The sequence below is a fragment of the Culex pipiens genome, chromosome 2, assembly GCF_016801865.2.
Source record: "Culex pipiens pallens isolate TS chromosome 2, TS_CPP_V2, whole genome shotgun sequence".
NCBI classification, from domain to species: Eukaryota; Metazoa; Arthropoda; class Insecta; order Diptera; family Culicidae; genus Culex; species Culex pipiens.
In genome coordinates, this window is record NC_068938.1 from 24,086,889 (window position 1) to 24,104,276 (window position 17,388).

General features: G+C 33.2%; 2 protein-coding genes across 2 annotated transcripts in view; both read right to left on the reverse strand.

Annotated features, from left to right (window-relative positions):
• LOC120419019 (EGFR adapter protein-like) overlaps positions 1-17,388 on the reverse strand; it is a 131,836-nt gene that overhangs the window by 94,717 nt on the left and 19,731 nt on the right. The window lies entirely within an intron of this gene.
• LOC120419012 (uncharacterized) lies at positions 6,015-7,120 on the reverse strand. The gene is made up of 4 exons (XM_039581578.1): positions 6,983-7,120; positions 6,796-6,917; positions 6,434-6,621; positions 6,015-6,377 (listed from the first exon to the last, which is right to left on the reverse strand). The coding sequence occupies exons 3-4, from the start codon at positions 6,597-6,599 to the stop codon at positions 6,241-6,243; spliced, it is 303 nt and encodes a 100-aa protein (XP_039437512.1). The 5' UTR covers positions 6,600-6,621; positions 6,796-6,917; positions 6,983-7,120; the 3' UTR covers positions 6,015-6,240.

Below are 17,388 nucleotides of genomic sequence, written 5' to 3' on the forward strand. Positions count from 1 at the left end.
TCAAAATCAAAATCAAAATCAAAATCAAAATCAAAATCAAAATCAAAATCAAAATCAAAATCAAAATCAAAATCAAAATCAAAATCAAAATCAAAATCAAAATCAAAATCAAAATCAAAATCAAAATCAAAATCAAAATCAAAATCAAAATCAAAATCAAAATCAAAATCAAAATCAAAATCAAAATCAAAATCAAAATCAAAATCAAAATCAAAATCAAAATCAAAATCAAAATCAAAATCAAAATCAAAATCAAAATCAAAATCAAAATCAAAATCAAAATCAAAATCAAAATCAAAATCAAAATCAAAATCAAAATCAAAATCAAAATCAAAATCAAAATCAAAATCAAAATCAAAATCAAAATCAAAATCAAAATCAAAATCAAAATCAAAATCAAAATCAAAATCAAAATCAAAATCAAAATCAAAATAAAAGTTTTAAGTTTTTAGTTTTTAGTTTTTAGTTTTTAGTTTTTAGTTTTTAGTTTTTAGTTTTTAGTTTTTAGTTTTTAGTTTTTAGTTTTTAGTTTTTAGTTTTTAGTTTTTAGTTTTTAGTTTTTAGTTTTTAGTTTTTAGTTTTTAGTTTTTAGTTTTTAGTTTTTAGTTTTTAGTTTTTAGTTTTTAGTTTTTAGTTTTTAGTTTTTAGTTTTTAGTTTTTAGTTTTTAGTTTTTAGTTTTTAGTTTTTAGTTTTTAGTTTTTAGTTTTTAGTTTTTAGTTTTTAGTTTTTAGTTTTTAGTTTTTAGTTTTTAGTTTTTAGTTTTTAGTTTTTAGTTTTTAGTTTTTAGTTTTTAGTTTTTAGTTTTTAGTTTTTAGTTTTTAGTTTTTAGTTTTTAGTTTTTAGTTTTTTAGTTTTTAGTTTTTAGTTTTTAGTTTTTAGTTTTTAGTTTTTAGTTTTAGTTTTTAGTTTTTAGTTTTTAGTTTTTAGTTTTTAGTTTTTAGTTTTTAGTTTTTAGTTTTTAGTTTTTAGTTTTTAGTTTTTAGTTTTTAGTTTTTAGTTTTTAGTTTTTAGTTTTTAGTTTTTAGTTTTTAGTTTTTAGTTTTTAGTTTTTAGTTTTTAGTTTTTAGTTTTTAGTTTTTAGTTTTTAGTTTTTAGTTTTTAGTTTTTAGTTTTTAGTTTTTAGTTTTTAGTTTTTAGGGAACAAATCATAGAACAATTTGATATTGCATACCACCCTCAGAATATCCTGACTGACAGCACCGAGGACGGTATTTCCGGCGGAGTTGGTCGTAAAATTTCATAATCGCATTGTGTGTTCGCGTCTGTGTCTATGTCTTTTTCCCCCCTCTTTGCACATCGGACGCTGTTGACTTTTTGAGTTTGTGCGAGGACCCTTCCGTCGAAGTCAGTAAGCTAGCAAGCAGACAAGTTTGTCCTCTACCGAAAGGACGCCAAAGGAGAACGTCAAATGTCACAACGGATGAGTTACGCACATATTTGTACGTGGCAAACAGCCGTTATTGCCTGGGTGGCAATGTTTGAATAGATATGCTGGGATTTTGATGAAATTTTTAAGTTTTTTGTTGGATTTAAAATTGATTTTGTAGAAACTTTTTGCTTTGATTACAAGTCAAAAAAAAATGTTAAAAGATTGAGCAAATCCAAATTTAAAGTATCATCATTTGATACGAAATATGTAAATTCATACATAAACAAGCCATTTTTGACGACCCATAAACAAAGCAAGTCCTTGCCCCAAGACACTTTCTATTGTTAGTACATGGTCATGATGGCCCGTAAAGCCTCGAGAGATCAACTCAACGAACCCGGAACGCCTAAACAAATAAGACTCGCACGTGGAGCATCCTCCCCCGCGTCCCCTTCTGCGTACAACACTTACACGGAAAAGCAATCCATTCATCAGATACACTCAAACTCCCACCCTCCCACATCTCGAGCAATTATTCACGCAACATTAAATCAACCACAGAAGTTAGCCTGGACGCCGGACAAAGATAATCACTCCGGAAAACGAGACTGGACAGGACATGGACCAGCTGGCCCAGGGTGGTCTGGACACGGGAGTTCTACTGAAGATGTGGTAGTTAGAGTGCGGGAAGAGTGGTCGACTGCTTGGGCTGATGGCTGTAACAACGTTGTTCCTAGTCTGAGAAGAGTAAGAATGTGTGGGTTTGTGTTTTTAACAGTGCAGACAGAAATTTTTTAAACTTAATCTTAATTCTGTATTTTTCTTGTATTATTACTACTGCTGTTTCTAAATTTGTAGTCATCACTGTTAGAATACTTTAGAAAACACCACTCTCATACAAAGCCCACTATCTCGTCATGTCAGAATATGTATAACACAATGATTTATCTTACCTTTTCCGAGAGACAGCTGCTTGCGTCACACTTCTTCCCTTCCCTATCCCCACCTAACAGAAAAGCATTGTGCCTTCAAGCCCAAAGTCGACTTCCGTGTATGTTTCGGATCGGGCTGTCGTGAAATGAAAAGTGTCAGTCACTCAGTCAATCAGTCAACCCCACCCAAACAACCCACTCGCTGATGAGTCCTGAACACGCATCCTTCCTTTGCAAAACAGGCCCGCTTCTGGATGCCTAAGGCCGCTCCCGATTACGTCCCTTTCGTTTACAAAACAATTAGTGCTGTCAGTATCAATTTATCTCGAACATGAAAACTTAATTCCGTCAAGAAGGCGAAACCGAAGCCAGATGGCCTAGGTGGGTGTGGGTTTGAGTGTGGAACAACTTGAAGAGTCGGGGAAAGGATTCATGTGGTGCGACTTGGAGAAGACAGGAAATGGCTGGTGGAATCACAGACGATATAGACAGTTACACGGTACAGCAGCACAGCACAAGACTCACAGACTCAGTCGACTCCTCGAGGCTGTGGGAAAACGGAACATAATAATGTTATGCACTGGTAGATTTTTTGTTCCAATGAAAATTGACAAAGCATTAAAAAATAATTGATGAATTTTTCTGAAAGATATACGACAAATTAAAATTCTATTGTATGGGTCATCATCCCCAACTCAAATTTTATTTTTATATCAGTTTTTTGCAATTTGAAAAAAAAAATCTTGAAGGAAAAGCACTCCTGCACAAACTAGTTTCTAAAATGTAGGAAAATTTCCTACAATTGTTTTTTTTTTACTTTTTTGATTGGGATGCTGATTGCACAGACACAGTCTCTAAAAGTTTGAATTTTGAAAAAAAAAATCTATTCTCATTGTCACCTAAAATGCACCATTTTTTTCAATATGCGATGCCTCGGAAAATATTGGGAGCGAGTTGTGGCGCTATAACCACGGCAAATAGTGTCCAGGGCATTTGTGGAAATACATTGTCCCATCCCCGAGGGTCCCAGAGCACCAAAACTTCTTAGCATGGTGCTCCCAACGATTAATTGCTCTAAAAAAACAGGAACGTGAGCGGGGGATCCCCACGTTTCTTCCTCCCCTGTAGATTCAGAACTGTATTGTTGTTTGAACATTCGTGCTCAAACTCAATCCACTTCAACGAATCATCTTTGCGGTAAACTTTACGCAGTTGGCCTGGCCGCTTTAACGTGTGTGATGTTTCAAAGCAATTCATTGCATTGGGGCACTGCAAATGTTAATAATGACAAGAGGATGCTAGGCGTTAATCAACCTAAGGCATTTTCCAGGATGCCCTCGAAAGACTGGCTGCGCTAGGGTTAGATTAGATTGGATTAGATGCGATGCCTCGGAAAATATTGGTTCGAATTTAAATGCTTAAAAATTAAACTTTTGTGAAATTTTCCGGTCTCTTCCATAAAAATTATTTTTTATTTTCAAATCAGAAAATAATAATTTTTGAAATTTAAAAATGTTAATCTAGTTTAAATATCGAAATTATTATTGATTCAATAGACCAAAAAATAACAGATTTAAAGTTCTAACATGGAAAATCAAACCAATACTAAAATAATCTTACATATTTTCAATTACAAACGTGAAACATTTCAGTTGACTCTTTTGAGAACTGTTTTAATATATAAATGCAATATAAATGTTCTGTTATGATTTCAACAAACAAATAAATAAACCGCGTCTGTTTCGTCTTTAAACAATGTTTTAGTATTTTTTCAACGCAGTAACAATTACCTGAAAAAAAATATTACCTAATAATTTAGAGTTATGTATCATTTACATATTCCACTAAGAATTATGGTTTCCAATTTTTTTTTAATTTCAGGGCTTAAGAACTGTTTCTAATTTTTTAAATCATAGGTTGGATCTTAAATATTCAGCATACCATATTCACAAAGACGAACAGAACAATGAAAACTGCAACCAAAAAGAGAAAAAAAAATCCGAAAACTGCTTTAAGTTCGAATTAAAATTTTCTTGTTGATTTTTTTATTCTAGGCTTTATTTACTTTCTGGGCTGATGTTCTTCGATTCCCTGTATATATCAAGCTCATTTTTGTTCAAGAAGCTTCAATTCAAGATTTCAAAAGCATTGTTGAAATCGATGCAAGATAGGTATGCCTTACTCGTGAACTTGATATAGCAGCGGTTATCAACCTTTTCTTGGCTAGGTACCCCTTTTCGTTTTGCTTAAGCTGCTGGTACCCCTTTGTTTTTAAACATGAAATATTTTCACTTATAGAAGTTTCTTTTAAATTCCAAATATCGGATTTTTTTGTATGAGAAACTTAAATTTTGGAGAAAAAATCTGTTTAAATGTATTTGATACGTTTCTTTCATTTTTAGCTGAAATAATAATATTTTACTTATAATTTGATTGTTTTTCGAAAAAATATTTTTTTTGTAGATAAATGGATTATTTTTTATAATATCGCTATATTTTGTATGAATTTTTTTTAAACATTTTTTATCAGTTTTAAGTACTTTTATGCATCAATATCCCAATAAAATATGTTTTTTGCAGCAATTCGTAATTTGTTCCATTCTTAAATTCCATTTGGTACACTTGCCCCACATAAACAAGGTTTTTTAAAAGCTTTCAACAAAAACAACGAAATGATAAAACATACTTTACAATAGGTGCAAATCATTGGTAGGGACACTACTGATCCAGGAAAAATTGCATTTTGATAAAATGAGCCTTAAAACGAACCCTAAGCCTTATTTGTACTTTTCGAATATCATAAGAAAACATAGGTTTTGAAAAAAAAAAACTTCATTTAATCTTATGCCTCGCGGCGTTTACGTTGTTTTGGCGGTTGTGTGGTAGTAGAATCAATAAATTAAATTGCTAGCAACAATTTCTCATACTGGAAACATCAAAATTGTAAAAAATACGGCCATACGAGCGATTGTTCCTCTTGCCTCGAGTTGTAATTATTTTAATTAAAAAAATCAAATATTTTGCATCTCTAAAAAATATCTTTACTGTCATCTGGGGCGAATCGGGACTACAGTATGAATAGGGACAGCAGTTTTTAGAGCACTTAAAAGCTTGACATTTGGTTCTATCCGAAACTATTAAAAAATATCCAAATATTGTACAGTAACAAGGCTAAAACAGCTGTTCCAATTCGCCCCATGTGTCCCGTCTCGCCCCACACAGAAAAAAAAATTAGGTAAATTTACATCATTTATGATGTACCAAAAGTGCACGTCGTAAATGATGCTAATTTAAATTAGTTTCATTTTAAATTTACATGTCATCCAACGTAAACGGGCCGAACGAAAAGGAACTTGAAATCATTTAAATTTCCGATGAAATCAACGTAAATTTACCAAAGCTGAAATTTTTTTACCCCGTTGAATCTAGAATCTGATGTAATTTTCAAAAGCATTACGATTTGTGTAAGCACGCAAAATACTTAAACATAGCGTGTATTTGCAAGTGCTCAACACAAAACTCAAAATCAATGCTTATGAAAACTGTCTATCAGAATCTAAATTCAACGGGTTTAAAGCAGCAAAAATCGTTTCGTATTGTCACTTAAACTATCATCTCGGTCGTGAGCATATTCTGAATAAGTAGCATTTTGTTGACTAAATTGTTATACAAAGTTTGCTTTGAAAATTAACGAAATCACATACTACTATTACTCACGGTTTTATTAGTAACGTCATCGTTTAACCATAGTTCAACCGGTCGGTCAAATTTATGCTGGCTGGTGTAACACTTGCTTTGAACGTCCTAGGGGATTTCGAGTCGGCAATCACCTTGAGCCGCTTAGACGTCATTCGAACGTACCGTGTTCTGAGCCGATCACAACCAAGGTAAAATTGGCCAGCGGGCCGATCCTGGAAATCAACAGTGAAACGTCGACACTACGTCGCCATTGCCTTCGTGTTGTAGAAGCTGGTAAAGAGGTCGGTCCAACAGGTTGACAATGTTCGATGATCTGATCGATATAGCAATCCCCGCAGTGTGTTGAGCTCCGCAGCGTTACGGATTCGATGTCGGGCTATTGAAGAGGGAAAATGTTTTAAATTTTCTTTTTTTATATCATAATAAACTTACCATTGCCACCGTACTGCTCGTCATATGTCTTGCTAAGGATTGCCGAGAGTGTGTCGCTCATAGAATAGTTGAACATTTTACACGAGAAGACTTCCGGCATGATGTTGAAGGCCACGATTGGTACAATTGGCCTAAAGTGACGAATCAGTGATGAAAAAGTCGACATTTGGAGAATTTTCCCGTCACATCTGAAATAAATCAAATTTGTTTTATTAATTTGAAAATTAAATTCAGTTGAAAAGCTCACTAAGAGCATTTATGTGATCTTTTATCTGTCTTTGCTGCTTTGTACAATATGTAAGTACTTAAGCACATTCATGTAAATTTGAGCTCACTTTACAAAGTTTAACAAAATTACTCACTTGCTTTCTTAAACAGCTCAATGAAAGATCTGGCTTCCTCAAAATCCAGCATACGCCGTCATCTTCGAACAGCGGTGAAACTATCGGGTCGACCTCTTCGATTTAATTTGTATTCCGTTTTTCTGGAAAATATTTAAAAATATTCATATTTAAATTGAAGAGATTCATAAAAAAAAGATTTACTTACCGGTGGTCCTGTTGTCACAAATGGCACGTTAGAATTTGATCATTATCAGATAAAGATCATTCTATGCTACAATTCCTAAAAAAACGTAAGAATTGAAAGAAAAAAATAATTCAAAATCTAAAACAGACCAAACACTCGACCAAAACAACAACATACACGTTTCACGAAGGTTGCAAAGAAGCTACCGAAGATGACATTAAAACCCTATATAAAAGTGTAACAATCAGTCTCTAAAAAGTTAAACATCCGAAACGTGTAATTTGCTAAAATCCTCTTCCCTCTTGCGGTTAATGTGAGAACTAAGTATCCAAGACAACCACCAGAGAGAACACGTTTCTAGAGAAATACTGACTTAAGATCGAGTTCGAGTGCTGTATACTAAGTAACTCTTCGAAAACGTGTAAGTTTTTTGTCATCATTTTCGCAATTTCTACTACCTCTCCCGCAGCGTGCCGTGCTTGGCTTGATTCTTTTTAAAACCTTTAAAACATGGTGGCGAAGAAGCGCAGCTTTGATTTTTATCGTTGATTGTTGTGTGTTAACAATAGTTGGGCTACCTTGATTTGAAGTAATCTTTCTAAAACTATCAAAATTGGGCGCTGGCACCCGATCACAGCATTTTGCTATCGCAAGTGCCGCTTTTCGTGATGTTTGCTTTCTCCCGACTTCCCACCGGAAAAAAAGTCTCGAGCTCAAGGCAGGAACCGGCATGGCCTATCTACAGATTTTCCATTATTCGGAACAGTACACGGAAGAACCACGCAAAGTGAGGGCTGTCGTGATCCGGAAAAAGACATCTTATCGCTAAGGGAATCAGCGGCGGAACTAAAAACAGGTAAAACTGCGTTGGGTTAGCGACGGAGCTGCGGAAGAAGCGCCGCTGATCTAAAACGTTGTTCAAGGCAACAATTCCACCCCTCGCCATAGAGGACCAACATTTACCCGTTGGGAACATCTGGATTCATTACTTGGAAGTTTCTTGGCCAGCCGGGCCGATACGGCTTGGTTTTGGTTCAACAATTCTTGATGTCGGCCTTCCTCAGGACCACCGACCGTCCGGAAGCCAATGTTATAGCACCGGGAAGAGAACTCTAAGACGATTTCGCCGGATACCGATCCAGATACCGGATTTTGCCGGAAGAGATCCGGCCGCAAGTTTGTACTGTATGACGTACGCTGGGGGAGTTGCGAAAGTTGACTGTTTACATTTGGTGCATGTTTTTAAAGTTGAGTTGTCTCCAAATTCCTAAAAAAAAACATCAGAATCTGATAATTATTCAATATCCCGACAATCAATGCTCTTATCATATCAAGCAACACAATGCAAATGATCGAATTGTAAACAAAGAGTATCCTGCTCATGTCAGTTGATGTTTACATTACACAGAAAAAAATATGTGAATTTACTCGACACGGAAAAAATGAATTATATGTAAACTCAGTTGATGTAAACTTGAGATTCGACGTAAACGGTTGAATCACACGTAAAATCGTGTTTTTACGTATAATTTGTTGCAAATTTACATCAAATTGCATTTAAATTTAAATGTTTAATGACGTGCAAAAGTGTTACATCATAAATGATGTAACATTCGGAAATATTTTTTTGTGTGTAGGAACGAGCAGGATAGACTCTTTGTTTACACTTCGAGATTGGCCCAATTACATTGTTTTGCTAGAATATAACTTTTACCTTGAGTACAACTGTTTGTTTACATCAGATGCTAAGACTTATTTCAAATTTTCTGAAATATTGACGAACACCAGACGATTCTTGCAAATGAGTTTTCTAACATCACCAACACTTCCACTTCCATCTAAATGATATGAAAGTCAACAAACAAATGCTTAGATTATTGTTTTAAATGTTAAATCCAGCTATTTACCTTTGACCTCTTTATTCCACTCCGCACAAACAAACATCAGCAAATTTGTTCTCGTCTTCTACTTGAGCTGTCATTTGCGAAACAAATTGAAATTTAAGTGGTATTTAATTTAAATGTTCAAATTTTTAAATCAAAAGTGCAATTACATGCTTTTCATATTTTCAAATTTTAGATTTTGCGAATCCAAAACATTCATTTACATGATATTTGTGCGTTACGTTTAATCTCATTTTAAATTGGGGCTGTTTAAATGCTATACAACTTTTTACATTGAATTTCAAAATTACATTGCGCATGTTTACGATAAAAGCATGGTTTCAGTGTCGGGTAAATTTACATTTTTTTTTCTGTGCAGATGACGGTACTGCTTTTTTGAACATTGAACATTTTAACCTTTTAAACAACTCCAAAAAAGTGTTCTGTTTCATAAGTTTGAAGAAAAGTCTTGATCTTGAAATTGAAATAGAAAAATTTAAAAAAATCACTTTATCACACTTTTTTTTGTAACATTGAAAATGAGATCCATACTTTCCAAGAAAATATAAAAAAAAAAGTACCTTATTGGGTAACATTACATACAATAAAAACATTTTTTCCTAAGTTTAATTTTTGGCAAAACAAAAAGACAGGTCGAAAAATAATGTTAAATAATGAAAGTTTAGAATCTTTTACCAACCTGTTGAATTTTTTAAGAGATGGTAGTTTCTTTCTTTCTTTTACAGATATGAGACAAAAATTTAAAGAAAACAAATGAACAAAAATCTAAAAAACGGTACACTTTATTTAAATTAATAAAATTTCTTATCGAATGCAAGCGATTTTTCTCATTTAAATATTTGCTTTGTGTTCTGTCGATTTTTTAAAAATCACAGCTTGGCCAACAATTCGAAAAAAAAATTGTGGGAAAACCATATATTTTGTCTGGGATATTATTCAAATGTCCGCCATTACGGGGTTTGTCTTCCGGTACCCCCTGGACCGCTCAAGGTACCCCCAGGGGTACATGTACCCCAGGTTGAGAACCGCTGTGATATAGCAAGAAAAATATTTTTTCTTGTATTTCCGACAAGGCCATTGCAAATGATTTTTGAAGCTTGTTTTGCTCGTCTCTTACCAAAGTGGTTTCATTACTTACATGAAAAAAAGTATTGAAAATGCAGTCCAGTTGTTTCTTAATGATTAATTTTGAAAATATCGAAGTAAACACCATTTTTTTCGCAAAAAAATCTTTTTGGTGTACATCGAAATTTCACAAAAAAAAAATCTAAATATTTTCAATCCCGTTAAAAATATTAATCAACGCTAAAAAAATAGATTGATTTTTTTTTCAATTGTTCAGACTTCTATTTCAAAAAAATTAAATTAAAAAAATGATTCAAATCAGGGGTTTTTTAGAAAAAATAATTGCAACGGCCTAAATGAGTCTTTTATATGCAATAACGGTCATTAAAACTGCATTGTGTTTGTGATTTACCTGTTTTTAATTTCGATTTTGTGAACTATTTATAATTTGATTGAACTTGAACTTGATAACAACATTGTTATCTAAAACTAAAAAATATGGCTTATTCTTTCCATGCCAGAAAAGGTAAAACTGATTTTAAAAATATTTTCAGAGGAAATAAATGTTATTTCAAAAGCATTCTTTTGTAGAAACATTTGAAATAATACTCTTATTTAGCAACATTCTTAAACATCAAGTAATATTTATGTGTTATTGTTTCATTTTAACAATTTAATATTTATGTTTTCTGAAAAAGAAGTTCTCTATTGAGTCTAGTTGCTTTTCCATAGATCATAACTAGACCAATTTACAAAATATTAACAAATTAAAAATATTTTGCAGAATGTTGACAGAGTTGACTGCATACAATTATGATTATTTTGATCATCCCTTAGGCTTTTTCCATCCAAACAAGCCTAATCCTTTTAGTCATCAATTAGGATCAATAAATTACGGAGCATTTTAAGGGGGAACTTCTTTGGCTCATTTTTAATCACGACCCATATTGAACGATTGAATTTTGTATGTGAAAAATATCTTCAAAAAAAAAAAGCATTGTCATTTATGCATTTTAAATTATCATGGAAAATTTGACTAGTGGTAACCATTTTTAAAATGCCATTATTGTGCAATTGAATGAATATACCTTCCTTTGTAGAATGCTTACTTGTTGATTTTTAACACAAAAAACTAACTCGATTGGTTTGGTTTGTTGACAAAGTTAGGAAGCAAATGTTGAGAAAAATAGAATGAAAGGAATTTTTTCACTACGAAATGATTGCAATGTGCTAGACAAATCTTTTTTAATGTTTTTGACTTAAGGTACGAAAGAACCAAATTCTTTGTTTTAAAATATGTGCTTTTTGAAGTTTTTGCAAACGTTTTTAAAACATTGATTTCCTTAAACTTTGATCATTTTCTAAAGAATTGGGACTCTAGAAACTTATTGAGATTCCATATACAGACCAGACTTGATTTTTTGAAGGCCTTGGAAAAATTACACTTCGAGATAATCGAATCAAGGCATCATTTTCGTTGTCTTATTTTTGATTGTAAACTACTTTAAAGAGATTTTGAATGTTTAGATCCAAGATGGCAGCCAAATAGCGGTGATGAATTAGTAAAACGATGCATTTTGTAATTTACTAGGTATTCAATCATTAAAATTCGACAAAAATGGGGTCACAGAATTGGAATTTGATGTTAAAAGTAGGAAAATTCAAGAACACAAATAAATATATTTTTAATCTTGATTTCTTGACTTTTTTTTGATAAGGTCCTATAAACAAATATAAACATTGAGTGTATCCCGCTTACTCCGATGGACTTTGACATAAGGTGTGAAAGGGATACACTCAATGTTTACATTTGTTTATAGGACCTTATCAAAAAAAAGTCAAGATTTGATTTTTCGAAATCCTACAAACCTACGTACAGTCAAACTTCGGATAATCTTAACTTCAGATAATCGAGGCTTCGGATAATCGAGTCTGGATTGTACTCTAATTTGTATAATAACAATCAACAAACTTTTGTTTTATTACATCTAAGCGTTAATCAAAATACATGAAATTGCGGAGCTTTTGATAGTTAATAATTTTTGAAATATTTTTAGAATACTTTCAAATTAAATAAAGCAAGCATATTTGTTCGCAGTATTCCTATTTTTTATGATTTTTCAGAATAAAAGATGGTTTAAGTTTTCTGTATCAATTGTAACAATGAAAACATTACCGTTTTATTTTACAGTGCACCTCTTCGCAACATTGCCGTCGGCGGCACGAGCGGGATGGTTTTCCGGGGAAAACATGCCGACAGCCTGCAACCAACCAAGCCAGCCTACAACAGCCCGCCAGCCAGCCAGCAGTCAGTGGTTCGCCCAACCAAATAGATAAACATTACGCCCGCACGCTACTGCTGCTGCTGCTCTTCTCATGCACAAACTGTCAGATCACATTGAGTTGCTTCACGGAGCGCGTTATCCTATTTTTAAAGACAGCCTGCGTCCCCCAGCCTATTGGACTGTGGTGAGAAAATCTCGTCAAGGAATTTTTCTGTGGTAATTTATAATCGTTTTTAACAGAACTCTTCATTTCAAATCATCATTTTAATTTTTTTTTTGTAAATTAGTGTTTTTTTTTTTGTTGATTTTCATATTTTCACTTCCCTGCCACGTCTGCAAATGGAAAAAAAAATCTCTGGAAACAGCAGGGAACCTGCCAAGGAAATGGAAGAAACCCATTTCCCTCCCCGTTCACGGTGGTGCTGTTGTCGGTGTTCCTTCCTTGTTTTCCCCCCACCCCTCTTCCCTTCCGAGACGATGATGATGGCGGGAAATGCTGACATAGATTCCCGTTCCGCTGGCTGAGCCCAACTGGCTTGACTGGTTGTGTTGCCAGTGGAAACTCTCCCGCAACTAAGCGAGCAACCCTCATCTCATCTATTATTTACGCAACGGTGGAAAAACAAGAAGAGGAGCGGCCATGTCTCGGGACTCGGGCGAGACGGACAGACGACGGATCGAGTTCCAATCTGGGTAAAATGGTACGAGGTAAGGCCTGTGAAAGGGACCAGTACCGGTTAAAATCCGATTTTATTGGCCAAATTTTTATGGATTGGATTTTCTTGGAAAGAGAATTTCTGATTTAGTTTGAAGAGGTTAAAAAAATTGGATAGGTCATATTTCCACCCAATTTGCAGATTCTCACTATTTAAAAAAATATTTTGCAATATTTTTGATGCATACTTGTTGCTTACTTCTTCTTAAAGCATTTATTATTTGATAACGGTTAACATGTCTATTTCGTGTTCTTGAATCTTTGCAGGGTGAAAAAAGTAACAATTTCATATGAAATAACCTAATCAGCAGCAATAAAAATTAATTTTTGAGCAAAACTAAATATATTTTAACATTTTATTATATTTTTATCTGATGATATTACATAACATTGAGTTTCACCAAATTAAAAAAAAACTCAACCAAGCATTCCAGCCGTGAAGAGATACGCCTATCATATTTACGCTAGACTTGACAATCCACTCGATTTCCAGCCCTGGAACATCCCAAAATCGCGAGAAACCAGACAGCTGTTTGCTCACCGTATTACAGGGATTCTCTACTCGTCATACCTGAACCTGGGTTGTAATCTTCGTGCAAACAGAACCGTACGAAGCTAGCACACTTAAAAGCCTTTCCCTTCTCGGGGAGTCTGCTTTGTCGAACGCGCGCGGTTTATCCGCAAATTTCGCGAACTCCATCAAACGCGAATTTCGCGACTGGTTAGTCAGTGAAGGAGAGGGAGGAGGTTTTGAGTCGAAAGGCATTCCTCCGATGAGCTCACTAACGGGTGAATAAAGTACAAAGAGAATTCGTACGATTTTTGGCAAAGTTCCCACGGTACGGTTCCGTTAAGGGCCTACCTTTCTAGGACCAGACCACCAAGGAACCATATTGGAACGAAATTTGGGCGCGTTCTTTGCGCATCAATTGCTTGGAATATGGTTCGACGGTGTTTTCCGTTGAACAGTTTCACGAGGACAAAATTGAGTGCTGAAAATCCCTGGAAAATCAGAAGGTTCTTGCAAAAATGAGCTTATGTGTATTTGATGTATTTAGTAAAGTATTTGAAACGTACAAAATCTAATCAATAAACAATGTGTGTACCGTAAGCTGGGGTGAATCGGGACAGCAGATTAAACCATGTTTGAGCACAATATTTGTTTTTTTTTCTGATTAGTTTCGGCTACACAGTAAAAAATCATTTTTATATTACATCTGGGAAGGGGTACATCTTTCATGCCAGAAAAGAAAGTGTAATTTTACCTCTGAAAATGTTTAATTTTACCACGTTTCTGGTGTAATGTCATTTTTTCAGTCTAAATTGAGAAAAAATTGCATCAGAAAAAAGGCAATATTCAACCTTCCAAAATAACACCATCAAAATTTACATATTTTGTTACTTTGTAAAACAGAATCAGTCGAACAATATTTGTAAATTCACTTCAAAACTAAAAACATTTAAGTGCTCTTAAAACTGCTGTCGTCCCTATTAGACTGAAGTTCCGATTCACCCCAGGTGGCGGCAAGAGTTATTTTCACAAGGGTTATTTCTTTTCAAAAGTTTTTTTTAAGAGTAATTTCATTAATCAATCCATTATACCTCAGCACCTCCAATATGTTTAAACATAAAAAAAACATCCTTGCACTTTTATTTTTGTTATAAATAATTTTTGGATTCCTGTTTTTTCTTATGAATTTTCCGAACACAGATGCCATTAATTCTCTTTATTTTTTGCTGCAAAGCAAAAATTTTCAAAGAATTAATTGAAATGGTAGAATGTTACGTGCTCCAAATTTGTTAAATACAATTTTCTATCTTGTATTAGCTCTCAACATGAAGCCTGTTTCTGAATGTTGTTGACTATTGCAATCTTTTTTTTTGTTTCTGAAAAAGAAGCATTTCAGTTTCAATTAAAAAAAACACTGATATCTAATTTAATCAAACCCTAGCCAATCTAATCAAGCGCAGCCAATCATTCGGAAGAGATCCTGGAGAGTGCTTTAGTTTAGATTACGCCTAGCGCTCTACTTGTTTTGTTTTCTAAAACTAACTTTTGAGGATAAAGGAGTCATTGCTAGTTTCAAAAGTGTCTTATGGCAAATTTTCTCAGTTTTCCGATGCCTCAAAAACCGAAATTTTTCATTAAAAAAATTATTTTTCATTTTTTTTTGTTTTCTATATTCTTTAATTATTTATTGCAAACTTTTTAAAAACTATTCAGGAAACTATTCAAATAATGCATTTATGTACAATTTAAAGCTGAGATTTTTTTATAGGACATTTTAAAAATTAGCGATGACTATTTTTTCTTCCAAAGGTTACCCAGAAATCGCCCATGGTCGTCTTGAACATTAAATTTTAAGGTGCATCATTGCGTTGGAATGCACTAACAATCGCAAAAATCTGATACCTGAAACAAAAAATTAAATAAGTTTATGCATTGATATATCGCTTCTCCGTGCATTTAAGCTTTATTTTTTAAATTCAACCACTTCACAAGCACATTGGAATAAGTTTTCAAATAATAAAAAAATATTGCACGCAGATTTAGATTTTTTTTATGATACTGTTCATTACAATATTCTACAAAATTTAAATGATTGAACATTTCCAGCCAAATTTTTATACTGCACAGAGTTCCAAAAAGATTGTAAAATAACATTTTTCAACACCAGCTTATTGTATGTTTAATCTTTGAAAAATGTATAAAGATAACGGTGAATATGGAACATGGAAACACACAAAAATATTTTGACTGTGATTTTTTTTTCAATTTGTTTCAAATACATATTGGAATCAAATTTACAAGCAATTTTATTGCCGAAACTTTATTAAAATACTGAAAATTTCTCTATTGCTGAAATTGTTTTTTTTTAAATCTCAATAAACCTTAAATAGCTTAATCATAAGTTCAACTGACGGAAATTCTTCAAAATTTCCCAAAAGTAATTCAAAACGTCTTTTTTCAATTAAAAATATTTTATGTCAGGTGATTTTGTATCTTAAACAACTACTTACTTTTTAAGACAGTTTTCGGTTCAAAATAGTGCTTAGAAAAAACATTTGTTCGTGTATTTTGTGTGCCACGAATTTTTGTGTTTTTTTTGCCGCGAAAAATCACTAGCCCTATTTATATTCCATCCATTAAAGAAAACGAATCTAAAAATTTTGGTTAAAATAAGTGATTGCATTTTTTTAAGTTACATTCGAAAGATATACTCTGAAAAAACGACGTTAAAAAAATTGTCTTGTTTACAATATATTCAACCCAATTTCTATTCGAACACGGAAAAGAATGATTCATTCTTATTCAATTTTCCTGTTAGTTAAAATGCAATTAAATTTAAAAAAGATGCATTTTCAAGATTTTTTAAGAAACTTTGTTGTTTGAGATGAGTTGCATTTTTTTATTGTATTGAAATATTGAAAAGCTTTAGTCGGACCAGTTTGCTCCAATATTTTTCCCGTATTTTAACGTTTTCAAAATCATAATTTAAAAAAGTGGCAAAAATGCCATATACATTATGATTAACTTTTGCCATCGCTCAAAAGATGCCATTTTTTGTCATCTTAATAAATCATTTCCAAAAATGAGAATAAAAATGAAGTAATTTTAGGTAATCTTATGTTTTGTGAAAATCCAATTAAAAATTTGTATTGTTTGAAAATTTGTATTGTATTTGTATTGTTTTTTAAAGTGTAACATTTTTTTCTTAAATGTTCTGAATTTGCAGTAGACACCAAATCAATCAGAAAATCCATCCCCATGATTTTTGAATATTGCCCTTTTGCCCCTTTTTTAAATCGCTATCAGGAATATCTTCTAACTCGATTCCTTAGGCAAAAAAGGAGCTTTGCAAATTTTAAGCCAAATCGGTTAAGGTTTAAGGGTAACGATCTAAAGTTGACGAAAAAAAAAGTTTCATGCAATATCGCTTAAAACTCGCCAGGGTTACCTCGGATCGATTTGCGGTCTTCGATAAAGTTGTTTGTCATTAAATTTTAAGTAGGAATCTCATACTTGACATAGATCTGACACATTTAACGCCAATTGTGGATTTTTTTTATTTATGGCTTATCTCCATACATTTTTGCGAATTTTTTCATGCAAACTTCAATGACCCTTACACCTTAACCGATTTGGTTCAAAATTAGCACAGTTACTTATGTTTACCTAAAAAATTAAGCCAGTATCTCTTAAGATTTCCCAAAAAATTTCATTTTTTCTTGTCATAAAAAGTTTTATCTAGATAAAAAATACTCTAAAGTATTTTTTTTATTTTCTCGTTCTTCAGAGAATTCCTCTATAATATATCCCTCAACGCTGGAGCAAAGGACACCAGGCTCCACGTAATCGCCGGGGCCAAGATGGCATCCGTCACATCCCCAGCGCGTTTGAATGATGATGATGTGACAAACCGTCTGTGAAGCCTCCGAGGCCTCCGGTTGAGCGCG